Genomic DNA, 23509 nt, shown 5'->3' on the forward strand with positions numbered 1-23509 from the left:
TTCTCTTTTGGGGGGAAAAATGGCAGGATGGTTTGTTGAAGTATTGCTGAATGCTTAATTCACATAATTTTAATTCCAAAAGATTAAACTTTCTGAGTTAAACTAGTTAAGCTACGATAAAGACATAATAGAATCGGCAGAATTGTGGTTGGTGGAATTCGCTTCTGTGATTTGTAATAAACTGCCCAAAAAAGGGAACTATTTTTGGTAATAATGGTATTTTTTATTTTATTTTTTTAAATCAATGTACCATCTACTTCAACAAATCTTGATTGCACAGATTGAAGACTCACATGCTCAAACAACAAATAATAAAACAGTTCATTTTTAGGTGGACATGAAAGTAATGACATGGTGTTTAGTTCGTGAAGAACTACAATGCTCAATAGTATTACTTGAGACTTTTTTTTTTTTATAAATACATCCTTAAAATATATGGCACTCCGAGTGATGAACTCCCACTAATTATGGTCATCGTCCGATAGCGCAAAACTGTTTTTCATTGAATATATTTTGGGGTTTTCTGCAAAAATCATACAACAACAAAGCCTGTCATTTTCTCTTGAGAAAAAAATAAGGTGTTAAAATTTTTTGTTTGTTTTGTTTTGTTTGTTTTTTCAGAAGAATTGCACTTGGGAACATTCATACAAACTGCTTAGAAATATCTTAAGAAATTTCTTAACTTCTTAAGATTTTCATGAATCTGGTCTTCGGAAAAAAAACTTCTAAGTTCTCAGTTAGCAACTCAAGCGTAGGGAAACTGCACTTGCCCACTGTGATGCCTGGTGTTTGCAAGTGAACATTTTCGGAAGGATTGGTCCTATAGATGTTAGACTTCGCAAATTTTTTAGCTTCCATCCAAAACCTTTAACAGCAGGGTATACCAGTGGTCCCCAACCCTGTTCCAGGAGGCACCCCAATACTACACATTTTTGAACTCATCCTAATCAAACACACCAGAATCAACTCATTAAAAGGGTCCAAGTAGTGAAATGGAAGGGTCAGATAAGGGAGACATCCAAAATGTGTACTGTTGGGGTGTCTCCAGTGACAAGGTTGGTAAACACTAGGGTACACCACCCCAAAGAACATTTGTTACAAATAGGATTTGTGCCTGTGGATACCCTGATGGATGTCCAGGCCTTTGCAACTACAATGTGTGTTTTCATGGTCATGGTCTTACCTCTTCTCCCAGGAGTTCATGCCTAGTATGTTGAGGAGCAGTTTGCAGTAGTAGAAGGCTGACTGGGGTCTCTGCGGGCTTGGCTCTTGCTGCACTACGGCCCTCATGTTCAGCTCATTCCCACGATGCAGCGTGAAGTCCCGCTCCTCGGCACACTGCTTTAGGATGGCGTTGATGACGTCGTTCTCCTGCTTCTCGGACACACAGTTGGGTGGCGGGGCTGGAATGTTCAGCGGTGCACCAGTACATTGCAGGCACTCTGGGCTGGAGTATCCCAGGTACTGCAGCATCTCGTCCAGAGCGTCCTCCCCATCCTGCAGGGAGTCCCAGCTCGGGATCACCTCTCTGCACCGCCGTTTGGCCTGTGGGGCCATCAGTTCCAGACCAGCCTCTTCCTCCTCGTCCTCTTCCTCAAGTTCTTCCTCCTCCCTGTCTTCTTTCACCTCCTCTTCGTGCTCATCTAGGTCCTCCTCATTCTCCTGAAAAGCTTCATCCTCTGGTTCTTCTTGACTGCCTTTCTCTAGACTGTCCTCATCTCTGCCCCGCTCTCTACCACCCCCTGCTTGATTGGAGGATGTGTAGAGGTGCAAAGTTTGACTAGGCGTGATGCAATGAGGTGGACCATACAGTACAGCCGAGTCCCAGGAGTGTTTGCCGGAAATGTCTCTCACGATCACCCGAACGCAGGCACTGGTGGTCGTGAGGCCAGCTGACATCCCGCCACCAGGCAGGCCGTCCTCTGCCCGGATTTGTAGGTAGGATAGCAGGGTGGTACCATTAAGCACAAAGAACTGCAAGTTGGGCGCATCAAAGAGTTCTTGGGTCAGGTCTGCGCTCTCGCTGTACGGGTTATCCTGGTTCTCACACACCTGGCTGGTCAAAGTGGCTGGACCACCACTCATCGGATAGTGACCCAGGTGGTTGACCAGGTGAGATATGACTGTGCGTGCCGCAATCGAAATCAGGCCTTGCTGAATACGGCTCCTCACTACAAACATACAGAAATAGAAAGATGTATTTGTAACATGACATTTCCATAGATTTTCAAAGACAATTAGAGTGCCCTTTATTCTCATCTCCCACTCCTTGAGTGTTAATTTATGAAATATTTGGGCTAATTTGAACATGCTTTCAGTGATTATGAACAGGGAAGTTCTCACAGCTTAAGTTTAATCATCTTAAGCACTCTCAGTTTAAATCCATTTGGAAACTACAGAACTTCATCATCTTAACATCTTGTTGACATATCAGTATTATAGAAGCTTTGTATATTTATGCTGGTTTTTTGTCACCTGCCATAATAGGATGCGTTTCTTTAAGGTAATTTAAATCAAGTGGCTATTTTATATTCAGATTCAACAAAGATGCAGCAAAAATAATAATATGCCTCAAGATGTGCTTTTTTAATTTTTTAGGACTATTTAATAATATTTTCAAATTGACATTTTCCTAAATTAAAAAAAAAAGAGAAATCCACAAGATTAGTTGCAGTGGCCAAAGTTATTTTTCATGTTAATGGCCACACTGTCGATGTTAAAAAATAATAAATTAATAAATCAAAACAAAGTTTAGATGAATGAGTTGATCTCACTAATCAACGAATCAGTTCATCCATCCCTAAATCTATCCTGTGGAAATTCATCAAAAAGAAAAAATCTGTCTGTATCATCCATGGGAACAGCATTTATAATTTTAATCTGTCTGGCTTCTGGTGTCATGCTGGTTTGTAGCGCAAACAGTTTTACAGTTTACTGCACTTTGATATTCTTCTTGTTATTTCCTTATAGTGGCTAATAAATCTGAAGTCTCGCATATTCAAAGAAAACACCTTATTTCTGCGTTCAAAAATATGGTGGATAAAAGTGATATATATATATATATATATATATATATATATAGAATGCAGTAAAGCAAAGTAAAGCAAAAAAGTAAGTGTTCGTTTCATCAGGGATGTAGCGATTTTCAGATCTATCAGTGTTAAACTCCTGCAGAGCCGGGATGAGTGAAGCTGCAGACAGCTCGTGTGAATACGGGGATATTAGGGTGTGATAAAATAATGCAGGATGCCTGGCGAGAGGTGCAGATGCCTTGATGCTGGTAAGAAGCTCCCACCGGAGATGCTCCCTCTACACACTGCCAGAACTTACAAAGAAACCATGCAGAGAGCAGCCCAATACCAGTACACTCGACGTGCCAGAGGCCCACTACCCCCAATCAACACACCACACCAATCACATTCAGCGCCACTCTCCATCGCCTTAATGAGCCAAAACATTCTTAGACTGGAGCTCTCAGGGGGAGGGATTTTATCCTGATGAAGCAGTCTTCTGTTCGGACCACCTCAGCTGCAGAGTGCCCTCTGATACAGCAAGAATTCAGCGCTAGGAGTAAGAGTAATTTCAAGAGTAATGGAGGTAGGAAAGTGGTGGACACATGTCTCACTCAGGGTTGTAATGATTAGTCATTTTCGTCTGATGGAGAGAAACACAGCACCGGCAGCACAGGAAACCAGCACCCTGCTGTCAATCTCAAGCCCATCCTCTCCCTGATACACACTGAAACTGGTATGAGGGAGCAAACCGATTCGGTGATGAAGACATTTAGAATGAAGACATTCCTGCTTCTGATTTGTTCTACTACTGTTCTACTTGTTTTAAGACAGAAGGTGATAAAGATAGGAGAAACATGGATGAGTGGTGGTTAACACTGCGTCAAGTCCAATTCTTCCATGTCAATCCATGTTTTTGTCTTAACCTGTAGCAACAGTGAGAAATTATCGATTCAGTTCTATGGTAAACTAAGTAAAAAGTTGCTATGTAATAAAAAGTTAGAAAAGCATTTCGTTAGTCAACTTAGGTAGCTCCACCCACAGTGACATCTCATTGGGGCAATAAATTGTTGCGATAAATCAAGAAATAATTTGAGCGATTCTGAGATTTTCTGTTTGCATCTCGATTCTCTCTCGAATCATTTCTGAGCTTAGTTTTTAACAGCAGACGGCACTGCGTGCTTTACAAACAGCTGTCCTCTGCTTGCTTCCAATTCCATACACACACCACTTTAACCTATAAAATAATCATTCATTAAAGTTCGAAAAGGTTGAAGCGAATTACAAGGGTGTTTGCAGTGAACAGTTTACTTTAATCTTGAGTCATAAAAGCATTCTGGTGTAAGAGTACATTCTCAGACTCAGCCGAACGCACGAGCGCTCTTCTTCGTGAGCATTTGAGTATGCGGTTAAAAACTAGCTTACAGCGCCATCTGCTGTTAAAAACTACGATTAGAATTGATTCAAGAGAGAATCGCGATGCATTCAGAAAATCTCAGAATTGATCCACAAATCGAGATGAATTGATTTATTGTCCCAGCCCTAGTCCAAAACAGTGCTTTTCTTAGCTGCATATCGTTCTGATTGGCTGCTTAGTGATTTTGCTTTCTGTCAGAACAGAATGACTTGTCATGTCACACCTGGTTAGGACATGGTGTAAGAAATAGAAAAGGAGAAAGACAAGTGAGCAGAACCTGACTGAAATATCAGATGCATAAACACAACGATGAAATGGACAAGATGAAAAGAAGGTCAAGACAAGTACACGACATGAACTCGCCTTCGGTGACGGGCTGCAATTTGGAGGAGCGTTCAGAGTCTGGTGAATGGAGTGGCTCTGGCTCCTTCAGGCTCTCCAGTAGTAGAAAGGGGTCATAGTCTGGGCTGCATAAGTCTGACAGGTGAATGGGGAAGTAATTGGGGTTATTGAAGCTCTGTGCCCCATACACACAGCCATGGAGGACCTGTGAGATGGACAAAGGGGTTAGAAATACAAAGAAATAAAGCATAATGCACACACATCTTTAGTTGTTTCACAGTGTCTTAATTTACAAATAAAAATGATGTATATTGAGAGATAAACATTTATTTAATAGATGATGTGAGCACTGGTCTCATACTTTATAGATGCAGCTTAGGACGGACTTGTCAGTCTTCTCCTTGTCTGAGGCACCTTGGACTGGCTGGAGGAGAGTTTTTGGAGGTAGAGCCAACACCCAGTCCAGCAAACATAGCAGCAGAGACACAACCAGCTGGAAAGGGAGTTTGTTTATATTATATATATATATATATATATATATATATATATATATATATATATATATATATATATATAAATGCTTTCTATTTCAAAATAATTTAAAATGTAATTTATTCCTGGGATGGCAAAAGCAGAATTTTTAGCATGTTTACTCCAGTCTTCAGTGTCACATGTCCTTCAGAAATCATTAAAATATGGTGATTCGGTGCTCAAGAAAAATGTCTTAATATCCATGTTGAAAGCAGTTGTGCTGTTTAATATTTCTGTTAAAACAGTTGTTGAAACAGGGATACACTTTTTAAATAAACAGCATTTATTCGAAATATATATATTTTTGGTAACAATGTTTAAAGAGTTAGTTCACCCAAAAATTCTGTCATTTATTACTCACCCTCATGCCGTTCCACACCCGTAAGACCTTCGTTAATCTTCGGAACACAAATTAAGATATTTTTGTTGAAATCCGATGACTCAGTGAGGCCTGCATAGCCAGCAATGCCATTTCCTCGCTCAAGATCCAGAAAGCTACTAAAAACATTTAAATCAGTTCATGTGAGTACAGTGGTTCAAAATTAATATTATAAAGTGACGAGAATATTTTTGGTGTGCCAAAAAACAAAATGTCTTATTTAGTGATGGCTGATTTCAAAACACTGCTTCAGGAAGCATCGGAGCATAATGAATCAGTGTATCGAATCATGATTCGGATCGTGTGTCAAACTGCCAAACTGCTGAAATCACGTGACTTTGGCTCTCCGAACAGTTGCTTCGACACGCTGATTCATAATGCTCAGAAGCTTCCTGAAGCAGTGTTTTGAAATCGGCCATCACTAAATAAGTCGTTATTTTGGGGTTTTTTGGCGCACCAAAAATATTCTTGTCACATTATTATATTAATATTGAACCACTGTACACACATGAACGGATTTAAATATATTTTTAGTACATTAATGGATCTTGAGAGAGGAAGTGTCCATTGCTCCCTATGCAGGCCTCACGGAGCCATAAATACCTTAATTTGTGTTCCGAACCTTTTAAGTCTTTGCTGTCACTTTTGATCAATTTAGTGCATCCTTGCTGAAAAAAGTTCTGTTAAAAAGATCTTACTGACCCCAAACTTTGTGTATATATAGAAATTACATTCTGGTGTATAATTGAGAAAAGTCAGACAGTCTGGTGACCAATTTTAAAGGACAGTACATCCAATTCAGCATCACCCTCATGTCACCCAAAACCAGAATGGCAATTTCAGCGTATCCCTCACACAAAGCTATCAAACTGCTTAGACTTAGAACATAGGGTGCAAGTCATTAAGTTAATTTATAGAGCATTTCTTTTTTAGTAAGAACAGGAAAATTACTAGATGTTGCATCAAGCTAGGACAAAGTGTTAACACCCTCTACTTTTTATTAAGAAGAAAGCACACAGTAGAGAGTGAGGGGGGGTATGGGACCAGGACAAGTAGAATACAAACAACTTCCTTTGTATTGAAAAGAGCAGCCTGTACATTCTCTAAAATAACTCTTTTTGTGTATTCAATAGAAGAAAAAAACAATATTCAGAATTGAAAAGATATGAAGGTGAGCAAAATTTCCCTTTAGGTATACTTTCTCTTTAATAAAAATCATCATAAACTGTTGGCCGAAAAAAACAAACAAAAAAAAAAACATTCATTTCACATTTATACGAGTGTGTTCTTTCATTGTTTTGGGGTGCACATGTTTATGAGACATACCCTCTTGTCCAGCTCATGAGGGGAGGACTCCGTGACTGGAAGAAGGTAAGTGATGGTTGCAATAAGGACCTAAAAAAGCAGGAAATTAATGTTACTTTCTATAATCACAATCAGGCTTAACTTAAAATTCAGCTCACTTGCTGTGTGACTGACTTTACCTCCACTATTTTCTTTGGAGTGTTAGGTGGGAATTTCTGCAGTTCGTCGACGTAGTTTATGAGCAGGTGCAAAATGTCCGAGGCCACCAGGGCAACGGTTTTATTTGAGAACTGCAAGGAAGGTATTAATGGTTAAAACAGAAGCAATCAGCAACTTTCATGTGCTCAGACATGCGTGGAGCAAAACAACAAAATTGCACTGTAAGGCCTCATCTGAGCTGATTAAGATGGGATGAGTCTTTGCCTAATTCTGCTTCATGGAATGCACCCAAAAGAGAGAGACTCTCACGTCTAACCCTCCACTGACAACAGATTCTCAGAAAAGCCAATAAAATCGACCTGATCACAAACAGGCTTTTCTGATTGGACCACAGTTTGAGTATGTGTGTGTCTGTTGGCCTTAGCCTTCATTTCAGACAGAAATGTAATAATTCCTCGAACTCTCTGAAGCGTACATTCTTCAGTGGATTAGCCTTCTGTCTGTGAGAAGCAGAGAAGCCAAACATGTTGACGGTCCAGATTTAGGAAGGCTGGTAGGGGTGGGTGCAGGGAGTATGGAATAATCTTCTTCTGGATGAACAGAACACACTTGTGCCAGTGCAGTGAGCCCAGGCATCAGGAACGGCTTCAGAAGACTCAGGCCAAGGGCAATGCCATCATTTCTCTGCTGTGCTCACTTTACAGTGCCAGTGAAGGTTCTTTCACAACACAGATGCTTCTGTTCCATTTATAATCAATCTTTAACAGCAGAATACATGTATATTTTGTTGTATAACCAAGCATCCGTTACCTTGAGAGTAACACAGATGACATTAAGCGCTTCTTTGATCTGCGGATGCTGAGTGCCATGAACCAGCTCTTCACAGAGCCAAATACCCAGACTACAGAGTGCCACACACCTGAAAAAAAGAAACAGATAATTTTAGATCTTATGTAAAATAAATGGATAAATACATTAAATGAGACAAAACGGAAAATGCACAATCCCAAAAATTATTTGTCAGTGAATCATTCAAAAACAATTTACCCAGGAATGAAACAAGTGAAGTCTTTATGAGTGAATCAGTAAGCGCATTTACCAGCTGTATCTCAATAAATTAGAATGTTGTGGAAAAGTTCATTTATTTCAGTAATTAAACTCAAATTGTGGAACTTGTGTATTAAATAAATTCAATGCACACAGACTGAAGTACTTTAAGTCTTTGGTTCTTTTAATTGTGATGATTTTGTCTCACATTTAACAAAAACCCACCAATTCACTATCTCAAAAAATTAGAATACTTCATAGGATCAATAAAAAAAAAAGAAAAAAAAAAAAGGATATTTTAAACAGAAATGTCAGGCTTCAGAAAAGTATGTTCATTTCTATGCACTCAATACTTGGTAGGGGCTCCTTTTGCATGAATTACTGCATCAATGTGGCGTGGCATGGAGGCAATCAGCCTGTGGCACTGCTCAGGTGTTATGAGAGCCCAGGTTGCTTTGATAGCAGCCTTCAGGTCATCAGCATTGTTTGGTCTGGTGTCTTTCATGTTCCTCTTGACAATAACCCATAGATTCTCTATGGGGTTCAGGTCAGGCGAGTTTGCTGGCCCATCAAGCACAGTAACACCATGGTCATTGAACCAGCTTTTGGTACCTTTGGCAGTGTGGGCAGGTGCCAAATCCTGCTGGAAAATGAAATCAGCATCTCCATAAAGCTTGTCAGCAGAAGGAAGCATGAAGTGCTCTAAAATTTCCTGGTAGATGGCTGCGTTGACTGTGGACTTCAGAAAACATAGTGGACCAACACCAGCAGATTACATGGCAGCCCAAATCATCACTGACTGTGGAAACTTCACACTGGACTTCAAGCAACATGGTTTCTGTGCTTCTCCACTCTTCCTCCAGACTCTGGGACCTTGATTTCCAAGTGAAATGCAAATTTACTTGAAAAGAGGACTTTGGACCACTGAGCAACAGTCCAGTTCTTTTTCTCCTTAGCCCAGGTAAGATGCCTCTGACGTTGTCATTGGTTCATAAGTGGTTTGGTACGTGGAATGTGACAGTTGTAGCCTATTTCCTGAAGACGTCTGTGTGTGGTGGCTCTTGATGCACTGACTCCAGCTTCAGTCCACTCCTTTTGAAGCTCTCCTAATTTCTTAAATCGGCTTCGCCTGACAATCTTCTCAAGCCTGCGGTAATTCCTTTCACTTGTACACCTTTTCCTACCACACTTTTAACCTTCCAGTCAACTTTACATGAATATGCTTTGGCACAGCACTCTGCGAACAGCCAGCTCTTTCAGCAATGACCCTCTGTGGCTTACCCTCATTGTAGAGGGTCTTGATGATCGCCTTCTGGACAACTGCTAAGACAGCAGACTTCCCCATGACTGCTGTTGGGATTACTGACCTAAACCCAGTATTTATACCCTGAGCATGGTAATTTAATAGAACTTGAAATTAAATATTCTAATAATTTGAGATACTGATTTTTTTATTTTGATGAGCAGCAAGCTGTAATCATCAAAATGAAAACAAAAATGTCTGGAAATATTTACTTTATGGAAACATTTACTTTATGTCTAATAAATCTAGAATATATTTAAGTTTTACTTTTTTAATTAAATTACAGAAAAAAAAAGAAAAAAAAAACTTTTTCATGATATTATAATTAATTGAGATGCACCTGTACATACACATACATTACATATGTTCTTAACCTGATTATGCCTAATAAGACAATGCACATGGTCATGTAATTAATTTCATGCATTAACCCATTTTCCTTTATTGGAGTAAGGTCATAAACCAATTGTCAAAGCTAGATTTTTGCCCCTTACCCTGATTTCACCTGGCATGTAAACGCAGTAACTGGCTTTCTGTCGGTTTGTTTAAGTGAGCATATGTGATATGCGTCAGGAAAACGTCCTTACTGCAGATTTAAGCACATCAGGACAGAGCAAGCTCTGGGAGGAGGAAATATATTGCTAACTCAAGACTCTTTCTTGACCCAAAAATGATAAAAATGTGTTCTTGCAGAAGAAGAATATGTGGTACAGTCAAAATGCTGCTTCTGTAACTGCAGGGGGGGGGTTATATATGAGTCAGTAAGTTTCCCACTGACATGTTGTAATACTCTTCATCAGTTTTGAATGATTTATTTAACATCACAACCGACAAAAATGGAATACTGAAAGCCATACTGTATACGCAAATTATTACGTTTTGACGTCACTACCAGGAAATAACCTGATTTATTAATAAAGTCTTGTAAACGCTGTTTACTTGCATTGATGGGTTATTGGTTTGCATGTAAACCCAGACAACAGGTTATTTCAATAAGCTGATTTTTGCGAGTTACCAGCATACTGGCGTGCATGTAAACAAAAATGTTTTTAACTACGTTGCAGCAATTAACATTTTGTCAGAACATCTAGTAATTTTTTTGTTTAGTTGCCTATTCAGAATATTTATAAAAAAAAAAAAAAAGGGATTCTCAATTTATCCAGAATTGCGCAGCTCTAATATAACGTGGCTGTTGGGCGGAAACCTTGCATCTCCATTTCTCATCATTTTTTTCACCCTTTTTTTACGTCTGTCAGTGGATTTTGCAAATATCTAACCAATGAAAAGCATTAAAAAGAGCATGTGACTAAACCTCGTAACGCCATTGCATCCTCAAACTGTCAGTCGAATGTGAGTTTGATTTTGGTAAAATGTTAATAATATAATGACACATGCAAGTTTTTTTAACGGCTAAACAGTGTTTTTTCCATTTCTTGAAAAGTAGTGTTTTGGAGGTATGAGTAAAAAACATATATAATAAAAACACATAAATAATAAACAAAGATATGACATCCAAAGTATGTAAGGTAGGACGACTAGATCGCTTTTATTGAATCCAAATTATATTATATTATATTAAATATATTTTGCTACATATAAATGTTTTTTAAAGATTTTGAAGTTTTCAGTTTAACCGTCCAAAGGCCAATACAGCCATTTCATTTGTGATTAAATTATCTTAAAATGTAAGAAATGTATATATTTTTTATTCTGGCATGATTTTATAACATCATATATCAACATAGTTCAAAATGGCATTAAAATTATGTGTAGAAGTCATTGCTTTGTTATGAGAAAGAATTTCTGGAAAAATGAATTTCATTGATGTCATTCGGAGTAAGTAATATAAAGGGACCAATTTGGATGAAGTCATGCGGTCAGTATCATGTGACAGGATGTGACATCATTCAGACACCTGCAAAGAACCACATGGTCATGAAGCAAAGTAACTAACTCTCTTAAATATTTGAAAAATTCATGTTTTCACTTGCTCATACGCATGTCCCAAAACATCAGGTCATTCGTATATTCATATATATATACCTTCTATATCGATAGATAGATAGATGGATAGATAGATAATAGTTTTTTTTATAGCATATTGAAATTTGTTTCAAAAGATCAAGTATGACTCAAATTGAGGTCGCCAGCTCAATGTGTTGGGGCTCATGCTCTAACCACTAGGCCACAGATATTTAACCCTGCCTCCTGTCTGCTCCTTCTATGATCTAAGGCTTTCCTCAGCTCAACAAAAACAAAAAAACAACCAAACTTTTTCCACCAGGAGTTTTGGGGGCTTCTAATGACTTGAGCCCCATAAGGATCTAGTCTAATCTTACTGAGTACTGGATTACTTTAAATGACACTGCTCCTAATCTGTCTAGATATGACCAGACATGTAGCCACACACCAGTTTAACACTGACCGTAATGTACAGAGCTATTAATCTGTCTGGCATGGGGCTTGATTGCTTGTTTCTTTTTCAAAACCAAATATAACGGAGTATGCACTGACCTGGAAACATTCTAATATTAAAACATGAAGCAGGGCTATTGTAATACAAGTAAGGCTACTAAACCAGCTACAAAATGGGATGATTAATGAATTAATGATACAATGTTTATGACATTAATGTATTTTACTGTACAATGACATTATATGTTTACTGTCTGTTCTAAATAAAGAGTATTCTCTGTATAATCTGAGTGTTCATGTTAGTCATTTTGATATTTACAGTATGGATGTGAAGAGATTAAAATGTGATGATATTTCTCGTCGAGGTTAAAAGAAGTCTTGTGATATCAGCATATTAAAACCAATTAAAATCATAATATAGCATAGTTCTATTGTGAAATCACAAATGCTGGGATTTAATTAAATAAATATATGCACTGCAGGTGAAGCATGACACTTAATTTATTTCCATGAAGCAGCTCCGTTCACAGTAAATGCTGCTCCACACAAACTCAGCCGGCTCGTCCGAATGCCGGCTCAGTATTGGCCAAAGCTGATCACGTGAGCAGCACGACGTATGTGTGTGATACTGACGCAGGAACCGGCAAATAATGAGTCGGTGTTCTGATGTAGAACCTGGAAGTGCTGGTCATAAACAATGTATCAGAATGACACAGAAGAGAAGATATTGTTGAATAAAGTCTTTTTTTTTTGTGCACAATAAGGTTGAACCACTGCAGTCACGTCGACTGTTTTAACGATGTCTTTAGTGCCTGTCTGGACCATGAAAGTGCTGGTTAAATAATCGGATTTCATTAAAAATATCTTAATTTGTGTTCTGAAGATGAACGAAGGTCTTAACAGTGTGGAACGACATGAGGGTGAGTAATTAATGACAGAATTTTCATTTTCTCATTTTGTAACTTTCAGTCAAATAAATTACTATTTTTCCCGTCATATAGTTTGTCATTGAAGATTTCTTAAAAATAGTGTTAAAATATTGTCTCGTTCTCGTGAACCCAATATTGTGTATTGTCTTGTGAGCTAAGTGAACTAAATTAGCTTGTGAGCTAATTTACAGTAATTTTTTTTATGGTCAAAAATCCTGGTACAGGATATTTTTAGGAGAGGAAATTTGGAAAGTGAGGGGCAAATGGGAATAGGAAACATTGCGAGCCAAATTAAAACTTTTGTCGTTTACATAAGCACCACAGCAGTCTGCGTCTATGGCTAGGTCAAGGTGTTGGTGTTCAGGGTTTGTACCTTGCTGGTGCAGAAGGCTCATCTCTGGCAGAGGTCAGGATGTGCTTGATTATATGCTCCTGAAACACAAAAACAAAAGAACTACTATTAAAGGGGTCACATCATACATATTTTTATTATTTATTTTTTTATTTATATATTTTTTCTCTGAATTCTCAGAGGAAACTGAATTTTCAGCATCATTACTCCAGTCTTCAGTGTCGCATGATCCTTCAGAAATCATTCTAATATGCTGATTTGGTGCTCAAGAAACATTTCTTATTATTATCAATGTTAAAAACAGTTGTGCTGCTCAATATTTTGTGGAAACTGTGATACATTGCAACATTGCTGAATTAAAGTATTAATTTCCTTAAAAAATATATAAATCTTTTGAAAGGGGTCAAAAAAATGACTTTGCCATAACACATGAACAATTCCGAATGGGCATCAATGAAAATACAGCATAAATAAAATCCTGTTCAAGGACTTGTCGACATCCTGATACCGATCTATTTCATTCCATCTAGGGAGAGTCCGATTATACGCCACCCATTTCTTAGCCACATAGACTTTCACATTTGCACGCAGAAACATACACAATACCACACACACTCCCACCACAGACACAGATGCACAGAGTGAGATAATGCAGACAGACAAACAGATAATGATCAGAACCGCTCACGACAGACACAAAATCTGACATAAAACCAGCAATCTGGCAACTCGGAACATGACATATCCAACCATCTGGAAAAGAAGCATCTGTGAACGCGCGCACACACGCACACAAAAAGATCGGGTTAACCACAGCCTTGTCATTCATGGCCTGCTCCTGGTTATCAGATGCCATCATGTGAATTTCTGCATGCGAGTGACGGACGCTTCCCTGCATGGTATTAGATCCTTACTGTCGCACAGAACAACACGGCCACACAATAACAACAGCCCTGTGGAGCTCGGCTCAATGCAGCCTGCATTGCTGATCGCCCATTAGCACATTAGTGCCAGCAGGAACAATTACAGCAGATTTCCCTGCACTCTAAACAACCGTTGGAGTGGCATACATTCAGCCACTTGGATCTACATAAGGGCAGGCAGTGGATCGGAGGTTAAGCGCAGACTACAGATACGAGCACATTAGGGAAGCCCTGATTGAAGGTTGGTGGTCCAATGTAGCTGCATGAAATGTCAGAGGAAAGACATTTGTAGGAAAGATTCACAAAACTGCGTATCTTTTCCCAGAATGATTAGTTGATGTGTTGTCTGAACAACTAGTCAGTATTAAAGTATGTAACTTTGTTAAAGGGATAGTTCTGCTCTGTCAACGGCAGTGATGTCTGACACTCATTGAAGTATATGCGTGAGACATCACTGCCGTTGACAGAGCGTGATCAGACATCACTAAAGGAGTCCTGAATGGAGTTGGACATAGTGGTGTATTAGAGGTAAAAAATGATAAATACTTTTCGGTTTCTCTCACAAACCGATCGTTTCGTGTCTTAGGACATTAATGTGTCGTCACGAGCCGCAGGGTTTCATTTGGATTTGTCTAAGCAAGGTTTATTCACTCTTATAGATGAAGTTCCCATCTACTGCAATTATTTGAATGACAGAGGGCAGCGGTTGCAGTTAAAAATCATCATTTGTGATCGACTGAAGAAAAAATGTCACCTACATCTTGGATGAACTGGGGGTAAGCTGATAAACATCAAATTTTCATTTTTGGGTGAACTATCCCTTTAAATGTCAATTTATGATCTGTCCCATTATTGATCATCATTGATTAATCGTAATCCTTAATGCTGCATGATACGTCTACTTCAGTGGCTTATATAGTCCCTGGCATGACAGAATGTGCAAATGCCACTCAAAATCTCGATGTGATCATGAGCATTTAATAAAATGAAGTGAACGTGCCGTTGTTACATTTGGGATCATATTACTTTAAACAGAGGTTATTGTTGGCTGTATCATATCATATCCTGTCACAGAGACCGCTGAATGCGGTAAAAAAAATTTTTAAATGGTAGCCTATCATGTTGCTCATTGTTATATTGTATTTTAAAACACAATCGCAATGTTTGCAATTTATCATTATCACCACTTAAAATAAAATGATCCCAAAGATACACTATGTAGTGCAGGTCAGCATGAAAAAGGCACATCAAATTTATTTAAATAGTACAGTACCCTGGAAATGACATGTGAGGGAAAAATTGAAAGCTATCATGGCCACAAATTAAGAATCAACTCCCACAACTTATTAATTTGTTCCCTCATTTTAGTAAATCATGGCCACGTTGTAATAACCTTAGTTTTAATTTGATGAGGGAACAAATTAATGAAACATGGACTGTGGCCACCAATTAAGTCACATTTGGAACAAATTATTAATATTTCTTTTTATATCTATTTATTTAGTATGCCACTTCATTATAGGAGTATTTCACATCATGTTGTGCTTGTGTGGAAGTTATATTTCGCTTTTCTGACCATTTACAAATGTTCTCAGTTGCTTTGGAATATTGGAAGAAAACATGAAGATATGAGACAAGAGATGGGCTCTGCCCTGCTAGTGTCCCACAGCCCTCTGAAAGCACACAGCCCTAACAAGGCGCTCGCTTTTTTCCCCTCATGTGTCTCTTGCACGTTTTGCACACATGAGCCCATGCACCCCAAAACTACGCACCTTGCTTAATTGGCCATCAACAAGTTTTACTGATTAAATTATTATTGACAATTAATCAATCATCGATTAATCGCTAGAATCGCAAATATATAATTTATTTCCATATTATAAAATTATAGAAAGGACAGAGTAGACAAACAGCTGACCTCACAAATGCATCCATGCAACCTGACCTAAGCATTTTTTTTAAATGTAATTCCTTATTGTATTTTTATATTATATATATATATATATATAAAATACCTTGACATCTGTGAATTTCGTCATGATGATTTCGGCTGTTGTAGGGTGCAGTGCAGGAAGCTCATTGTATAAGTTTGGGAGACACACCAGGGAACCCAACAAGATCTGAGCCTCTACCCGTGGAGCCTGGGAAAAAGATGGAGAGGAGAGAAAGACAAAAGCTACAAAGTTAAAGACAGAGGACGTGACATTTGTGAGCACATCTGCATAGACATCGGTGTGTGTAGGGGCAGTAATGTCTGGAAGCAGTTTAGTGGTTTCTCACATTGAGGGACGAGCAGGCGGTTACACGGCTCGCTGCCACAATGAAGTCTAGAATTAGCATAGTGGCTCCCGGCAGTCCAATAGAGAAGAAGCGTGGAGAGCAGTGCTTAATGATGGTGTTCACAATGTCCTGTGAGACAAAGAGGAAGAGGTCAACAAAAGAGTTTTGTACAAAGTTTTTAACCCACATGGTCACCAGGTACAAGCAAACACACCTGGTCTTGGTGAAGCAGGCCGCAGTGCATGATGTTGTAGAAGTGCGTGAGGAAGTCAGAGTTGGGTGAAACATCCTGTCTCCTCTTCATGATTTTACAGATGAGCTTGTAGGCGTGGAGTTTTCCCTGCTTATATCGTTCACCCAACATAGTGGCCTAAACACAGACAGCAAATAAACCTTTATGATCGGATCCTAAATCACAGAGAACTACTTCTATGAAATGTTGGCTTATTTTATTAATCCCATGAGTGAAGTTGCAAAGTAATTAAATAGACAAAAACAGAAAGAACAATAGAACGAAAGATACGTTGAATAGATAGAATAACAAATAGAACAGATCAACCGGATAGACAAATTGAACAAACAAACAAATAGCTAGACAGAAAGATAGACAGAATGATAGAACAAAATATAGGATACAGATAGATAAACAGAACGAATGATAGATAAACAGAAAGGTAGACAGAATGATAGATAGAATGAACAAATGAACAATTGACAGATAAATAGACAGAAAAATAGACAACAATAGACAGAACAAACAGACAATAGATAGAACGATAGATGTGATGGACAGATCATTAACAGCTAGTCTAAGTGGTAAATACAGTACATCGGGCAGGACATCCAAACGCTTATTCATCAACCTAAAATATAGCTTATCATGTGAAACATGTAAGTAGTAGCAACTTTACATGGCCACTCACTTTACTGTTAACCTAAAACAATGTGGGCTATTCAAGTGTTGGTGTGGAGTGTAAAAGCTGAATAGTAACGCGCTCACTGCATGATGGCTAACATGGAGGTGCCGGTGCGATCACTTGCACCTAAAATACTCCATTTTTGGTCATCATACAGATAAGAGTAATACATCTTTTGAATCTGTAAACACTATTTTTATTTGTGTACACTCACGATAACAACAAAACATTGTGCTTTTGTAAAATAATTAAAGCAAGCAGGGTGCGATTTCTGCCATCTCTCTGTGAACTTGAGCACGCCGAAAAAAGAAAGAACCGAAACTTCATGTAAACTTGCCTCACAGACATGAAAAATATATAGCCTATGTGCGTCGACTAATGCGGAGATGAGTCAGCATCGTCAACTTCATCACTGCAGCCGAAAATACAGAAAACACTAGTTTATCAATTAATTATTAAAATGTTAAAGCAGTCTCCTTGCTGTTTTCCCCCAAAGCATTCATAATCATTACTTCTGCCGATGCGCTGTGGTAAGCTTTATGTGTGCGCTTGAATTAAGCTATGTAGGCATTAAAGGCTCTTTATTATGACTTATATGGTTTATTAATAAATGTGAATAGTTGACTAATGCTTAAAATGAACGACTACTAGTCGACCAGAAAAATCTTTAGTCGATTATTTTAGAACGATAAAATAATCGATGGATGAATAAAATGCTAAAATAAACGTTGGTTGATAGATGGATGGATGAACAAACCAATGATGATAGATAGATAGATAGATAGATAGATAGATAGATAGATAGATAGATAGATAGATAGATAGATAGATAGATAGATAGATAGATAGATAGATAGATAGATAGATAGATAGATAGATTTAAAATTTGGTAAAAGTTGGATAGGTATATTTAATATTTGGTAAAAGTTTTTTTTTTTTTTAAATTGTCAATAGTGTCTTTGCTGTTCAGATAAACAGTAAAGTGGATTTGCTTAAAATATTGATAAACTCACTTTGAAAAGCCAGGGAGTCAGAATCCGCAGAGGTGGAATAAGATCTGGCGGGGGTGGAGACGACTGGTTGTCAAGGGAGATCCCGAGATTGTCTCTGATCTAATAGACACAAGGACGTTTGTTTCAACTTGAATTTGATTAGTAACTGCACTGTAAATCATCCTTTCAGAGCACCCTGAAGGACTCTGCATGACAGTGTGTTTGTTCGTATATGTGTTCACCTTGGCCAGGTTCTGCCAGAGTTCGCAGAGGTAGTCAAAGACCTGTGCGTGGATCTCAGGGTCCTTGATGGAGTTGACATCTCCCAGAATGCCTAGCATTCTCCTCCACATCACTGTGGCGACGTCAGCGTGCCAGCCGGTCAGAGTGCCACCAGCCATCACGCTACAGTCCTCGGTCGGAAACTCGCTGGTTTCTTAACAGCGCAATCAAGCAGGATCATTACAAAAATGTCAAAGATTCAACAGATAGTGTACTAGCTTGCACAACTTAGCCAAGCATGTCTGATGAAGGAAAGATCTCTTATCTATGTTCATTACCGAGGTCATCAGGGGTCTGCAGCACAGAGTGGTGCATTTTCTCATCCAGCTGCAGGTCTTTATGCTGGACGTGTTCAGCGGTCAGCGTGGCGGGGGACGGTGTCTGTGATCGGGAACCTCCTAGAGAGTGCATTGGAGATGCGCTCTCGGAACCTGAGGAAATATCAACTGCATCAGCTCTCAGATCTCCAAACATGACACGGCAATATGTTGTAATGAATCACTAAAGGTGATGATACACGGGGCAACTTTTTGAGCAATATTGCCGAGTGATGTTGCTTAGACACTTTCCCATTGAGAATGAGCAACTAATTTCGATCTTAAGTGTCCAGATAGAAAACTGTTGCCAATTCTCAATGAGAAAGTGACCAAGCAACATTGTTCGGCAACATTGCTCAAAAAGTTGCTCCGTTTATCATCACCTTAACAGTAAAACAGCATATGGAAAAAGTGTGACTGACATTAGAGTTTGTTTTTGACTGGGTTTTGTAGCAAGGAATCAGATAACAGATGCTTTTTCCAAAGAAACGTTCAGAATACTTATCATGGGGAATGTTCATTGGTTAGGCTAGTTTGGATAGTTTACCAAATAATACCCTAGTGTGCCTTAAAATACGGCTCAGAGATGCTGTTCATGTGAGTATGGAATGCAATCAAAATGAAAGCAATCTGGGTTAATTGCCCAAGGGAACCACTACTGATGAATTATTTGCCTTTTAGAGTACAATGCAGGGTTTCTCAAATCTTGCCCTGGAGGGCCAGTGCGCTGCAGAGTTTAGCTCCAACCCTGATCAAACTCAACTACCTGAGATTTTCTAATGATCCTGAAGACATTAATTAGCATGCTCAGGTGTGTTTGATTAGGGTTAGAGCTAAATTCTGCAGGAAAGTGGATCCCATGGGCCAGATTTGAGGATTCCTGGTATAATGCATTTCTCATTGCTGCTTGTCTTCACTGACATTCTGTTACTTGCAATGCAACCATCTCAGCAACTGGTTTATTAGGCTGCTAGTGTCTTTAAGACCTGTCGCTGCCGAACATGATACAGATCTGATGTGCATTTAATTTTCTTAATACTCTTTAAGTTCATTTAAGACATTATTTAACTCATTTAAGACTGCTCTTATGAGGATACCCGACAAAACTGACATTTTGGCATAATTCTGTGTTATTGTTTGTTCAAATTTGAAAGAGAATTCAATATTTCCATGCGTTTGTTTTCCTTTTGAAGTTTAATAATCCAATTAGGCTGTAACGCTTAAAATGATAATTAGATAGTTGCTTACAGTGATGCCAGGAATTCAAACATGCAACCTTTCAGTTACCAGCCCACAACACCCTTTTGAACATGAGTGTGAGAGAGCGTACCAGTAATGGTGACCGTGTCAGCAGACAGGCCGTGCTGACTGAGGCTGCTGGTCTCGGAGTCGATGTGGAGTGTTGTGAGACTGGAAAGCTCCTGTTCCTCTGCTGTCTGCCCTGCTCCTCCCAAACTATCCTGATCCACAGAGGCCAGAGCGCACGTATCTGGGGGAAAGCTGAAATCTGTACACAAATGCATGCATATATATCCAACCTCTCTCCAAGCTTGCCTCTTTCAACTCAACTTAAACTCCTCTGATCCACTTACTTTCAAACTTGTTGTCATACTGAAAAGCATTGAAGGAATCTGATTGGCTGTCGGAGCTTATGAGGTCACTTCCACTGGCGCTGGCTGGGGAGGTCCACTCAGAGGGCACACCGGGGTCGTCTGCAGGGCGCGTGGCGTTCTGGCGGTTCAGGAGCTCTGGTAGATCTTTTGGGATCTCTAGACTTCCCGGGCTACTGCCACGCCTTGTCATGCTCTAAAAAGAAGAAAATCATATCTCATATATATATATATTAACAGTATTGTATCTAAATTAAATTTTTATTTATTAGATATTATATTTGTTTACATATATTTAAATTATTGTATAAATAATTAGCAGAATGCTATGTGTCTCAAACTACATCTTCAAGAACAGAATGAAAAAAGTTTGTTTGTAAGTGAGTTTGTAAAAGTTTGTAGTGCCAAAAACTATTATAAACAGTATATTTTCATTTGTTTATAATTATCAGGGCTGTTCATTTAATGCAATCATATAGTGTGATGAATTATATTAAAAATAATGCAACTAAGTTAATGCAAATGCAAATTTTGTAATTTTCCTACCATATGAGCAGTTCAAGTTTGAAGCACATGCATCAACTACCCCCTTAACTAGACTTTAGATGTTTTAGACACTATGCATACTGAATGTGGATATACAGAAGTGTCTCGGGCCCTCAGTCTCTCCTGGATGAACTCGTCCATGAGGTCACTGACATTAGGATTGCTGCTGCCAGCGTCGTTGGACATGGGCCTCATCTTCGGTGTCAACTCATCTTTATTGGCTAAGACAACAGGTACAGAACGACACATCAGTAATTTTACAGAGACCTCTCAAAAATTGTGAGTGTAAACACAAATGACCTAGTAGAGTGGCATGAACTGGCTGACTTCCTCTGTGGTGGTGTCTGTCTCTGTCTACAGGTACATCTCTTGAAACTAATTATGAATTAGTTTATATGAGTTTGGGGACAGTGAGTAAAAAACAATTTCTTAAAGGACAACAGTGCCATTTAGTTAGTTTTTTTTTTTTTTTTTTTTTTTTTACATAATGGCAAGCCGTTCACATTCAATAAATAAAATATATATCTTATAAGTCACTTTGGGAGGAAAACATGTATTTACACTACCAGTCAAAGATTTGAGGTTGGTAAGATTTTTTTTTAATGTTTCTTTCTCTCTCAGTAACACTCTACAATAAGGTTTTTATTAGTTAACTACATTAGTTAACATGAACTAATAATGAACTGCAATTCTACAGCATTTATTACTCTTTATTAATTTCAACATTAACTAATACATTATTAAATTCAAGAGTTGTATTTGTTATCATTAGTTAATGCACCGTAAACTAACATGAACAATGAACGACAGCATTTTTCTTAACAACCATTAACAAAGGTTAATAAATACTGTAACAAACATATTGCTCATGGTTAGTTCATGTTAATTAATACATTATCTAATTTTAACAAATGAACCTTATTGTAAAGTGTTACCGAAGTCTCATGACATAAAACAAAAATACAATAAAACAATAACATTGTGAATTATTAATTTAAATTAAGGTTCAAAAGAACAGCATTAAGATATTTTGTAACATTATAAATGGCTTTTCCATCACTTTTGATCAAGGTGTCCTTGCCGGATAAAAGTGTTAATTTCTTTAAAAACAAATCTTACTGACCCCAAACTTTTGAATGGAAGTGTATGTTTGTCATATTATGCTAAAAACTTAATCTTGTTTCACCAACACAGTAACAGGATGCTTGAACCTGCATTAAGCATCAACAAGATCATAAAAATGTTTGTGCTGATAAACTGAGCGAATTAAACTCAACACTATTGCCCTTTAAACACAACCAAAATCCTTTGACATTAAACTCATAAAATGCTAAACGAACACAGAAATAGAAAACAAAATCTTTAAATCGAAGCCAACCACAAAACTGATTCCATCCACTGAAGCAATGCAGTTACTCACAGTTCATGCAGTCCCCAAACAGAGACAGACAGAGAGAGAGACAGAGCAAACCCTGGAAGTTCAAACCTAGGAGTTAGTGAGCCTTTGTGGTGGCTGAGGTTAAAGTGAGATAGCAGTGAGTATATTAGAGGAGCCACCCACAGCAAGAGGAGGCAGCCTTCATCCCAAAGCAAAGGGTTAGGGACACAGGTTAAAAACAAATCATACGAACACGACAGCTCTCTTGGTAGGTTGGTGACTTTGGTGATTTTGGGATAATCCTAGAAGTCTTGTTAGTTTAGACTACAAGCTGTGTTTAAGTCATGAAGGCCCTGAATAACTAATAGCTTGTGCAACTGAACTGTACACAGGAGGCGTTCTAAGAGGTGATGCCTGCTACTACACTATAGACAAGCTGGCAAGCTTTTAACACAAAATAACACAAACTATAGACTTTAGTTTGGAAAACAGTCCACTTTGAGAGGGATAGAGCTGCCCTCTACTGGCCAAACAAAACAATGCAACTACAGCAGCTACTACTGCTTACAGTTAGGGTTTGATCACTCTTAAATGAAAATTCTGTCATCATATACACATCCTTAAGTTCCAAACACTGTATAACTCAAAAGATTATGTACTGCAGAGAGTTCAGAGTGCCTTTTTCCATAATGGGGAACAGCTGAGGTTCAAATATGAAAAAAAAAAATCCCACATAAGTAGGGGTGTGCAATATATACTGTCTAAGATAATATCATAATTGTTGTTTTGACGATGTGCAAGCTGAAATAATTGAGTATGTCACTCACTTTGAAAAAAACATATATACACAGTGGCAAGAAAAAGTTTGTGAACCCCTTGCAGAATCTGAAAATGAGAATTATTTTAATAAAATAAGAGGGATCATACACAATCCATGTCATTTTTTGTTTAGTACTGTCCTGAGTAAGATATTTTACATAAAAAATGTTTGCATTTAGTTCACAAGACAAAACAAGAGCTGAATTTATTAAAATAACCCCATTCAAAAGTATGTGAACCATTGATTCTCAATAC

General features: G+C 38.3%; 1 protein-coding gene across 9 annotated transcripts in view; it reads right to left on the bottom strand.

Moving 5' to 3' along the window:
* The window catches only part of ralgapa1 (Ral GTPase activating protein catalytic subunit alpha 1), an 87316-nt gene that overhangs the window by 33005 nt on the left and 30802 nt on the right, over positions 1-23509 (bottom strand). For 8 of the 9 annotated variants that reach the window (XM_067368331.1, XM_067368337.1, XM_067368330.1 and 5 more), the window contains exons 18-33: positions 21139-21278; positions 20494-20707; positions 20232-20408; positions 18863-19015; positions 18545-18738; positions 18324-18422; positions 16608-16763; positions 16394-16522; positions 16129-16254; positions 13212-13270; positions 7955-8063; positions 7165-7275; positions 7007-7075; positions 5132-5263; positions 4792-4975; positions 1184-2171 (exon numbers count right to left, since the gene is read on the bottom strand). In XM_067368331.1, the coding sequence (XP_067224432.1) occupies positions 1184-2171; positions 4792-4975; positions 5132-5263; positions 7007-7075; positions 7165-7275; positions 7955-8063; positions 13212-13270; positions 16129-16254; positions 16394-16522; positions 16608-16763; positions 18324-18422; positions 18545-18738; positions 18863-19015; positions 20232-20408; positions 20494-20707; positions 21139-21278 (3040 nt within the window). The remainder of the gene's footprint in view (positions 1-1183; positions 2172-4791; positions 4976-5131; positions 5264-7006; positions 7076-7164; positions 7276-7954; positions 8064-13211; positions 13271-16128; positions 16255-16393; positions 16523-16607; positions 16764-18323; positions 18423-18544; positions 18739-18862; positions 19016-20231; positions 20409-20493; positions 20708-21138; positions 21279-23509) is intronic. The other variant, XM_067368332.1, reaches the window with a different exon arrangement.

The sequence above is a fragment of the Chanodichthys erythropterus genome, chromosome 18, assembly GCF_024489055.1.
Source record: "Chanodichthys erythropterus isolate Z2021 chromosome 18, ASM2448905v1, whole genome shotgun sequence".
Classification (NCBI taxonomy): domain Eukaryota; kingdom Metazoa; phylum Chordata; class Actinopteri; order Cypriniformes; family Xenocyprididae; genus Chanodichthys; species Chanodichthys erythropterus.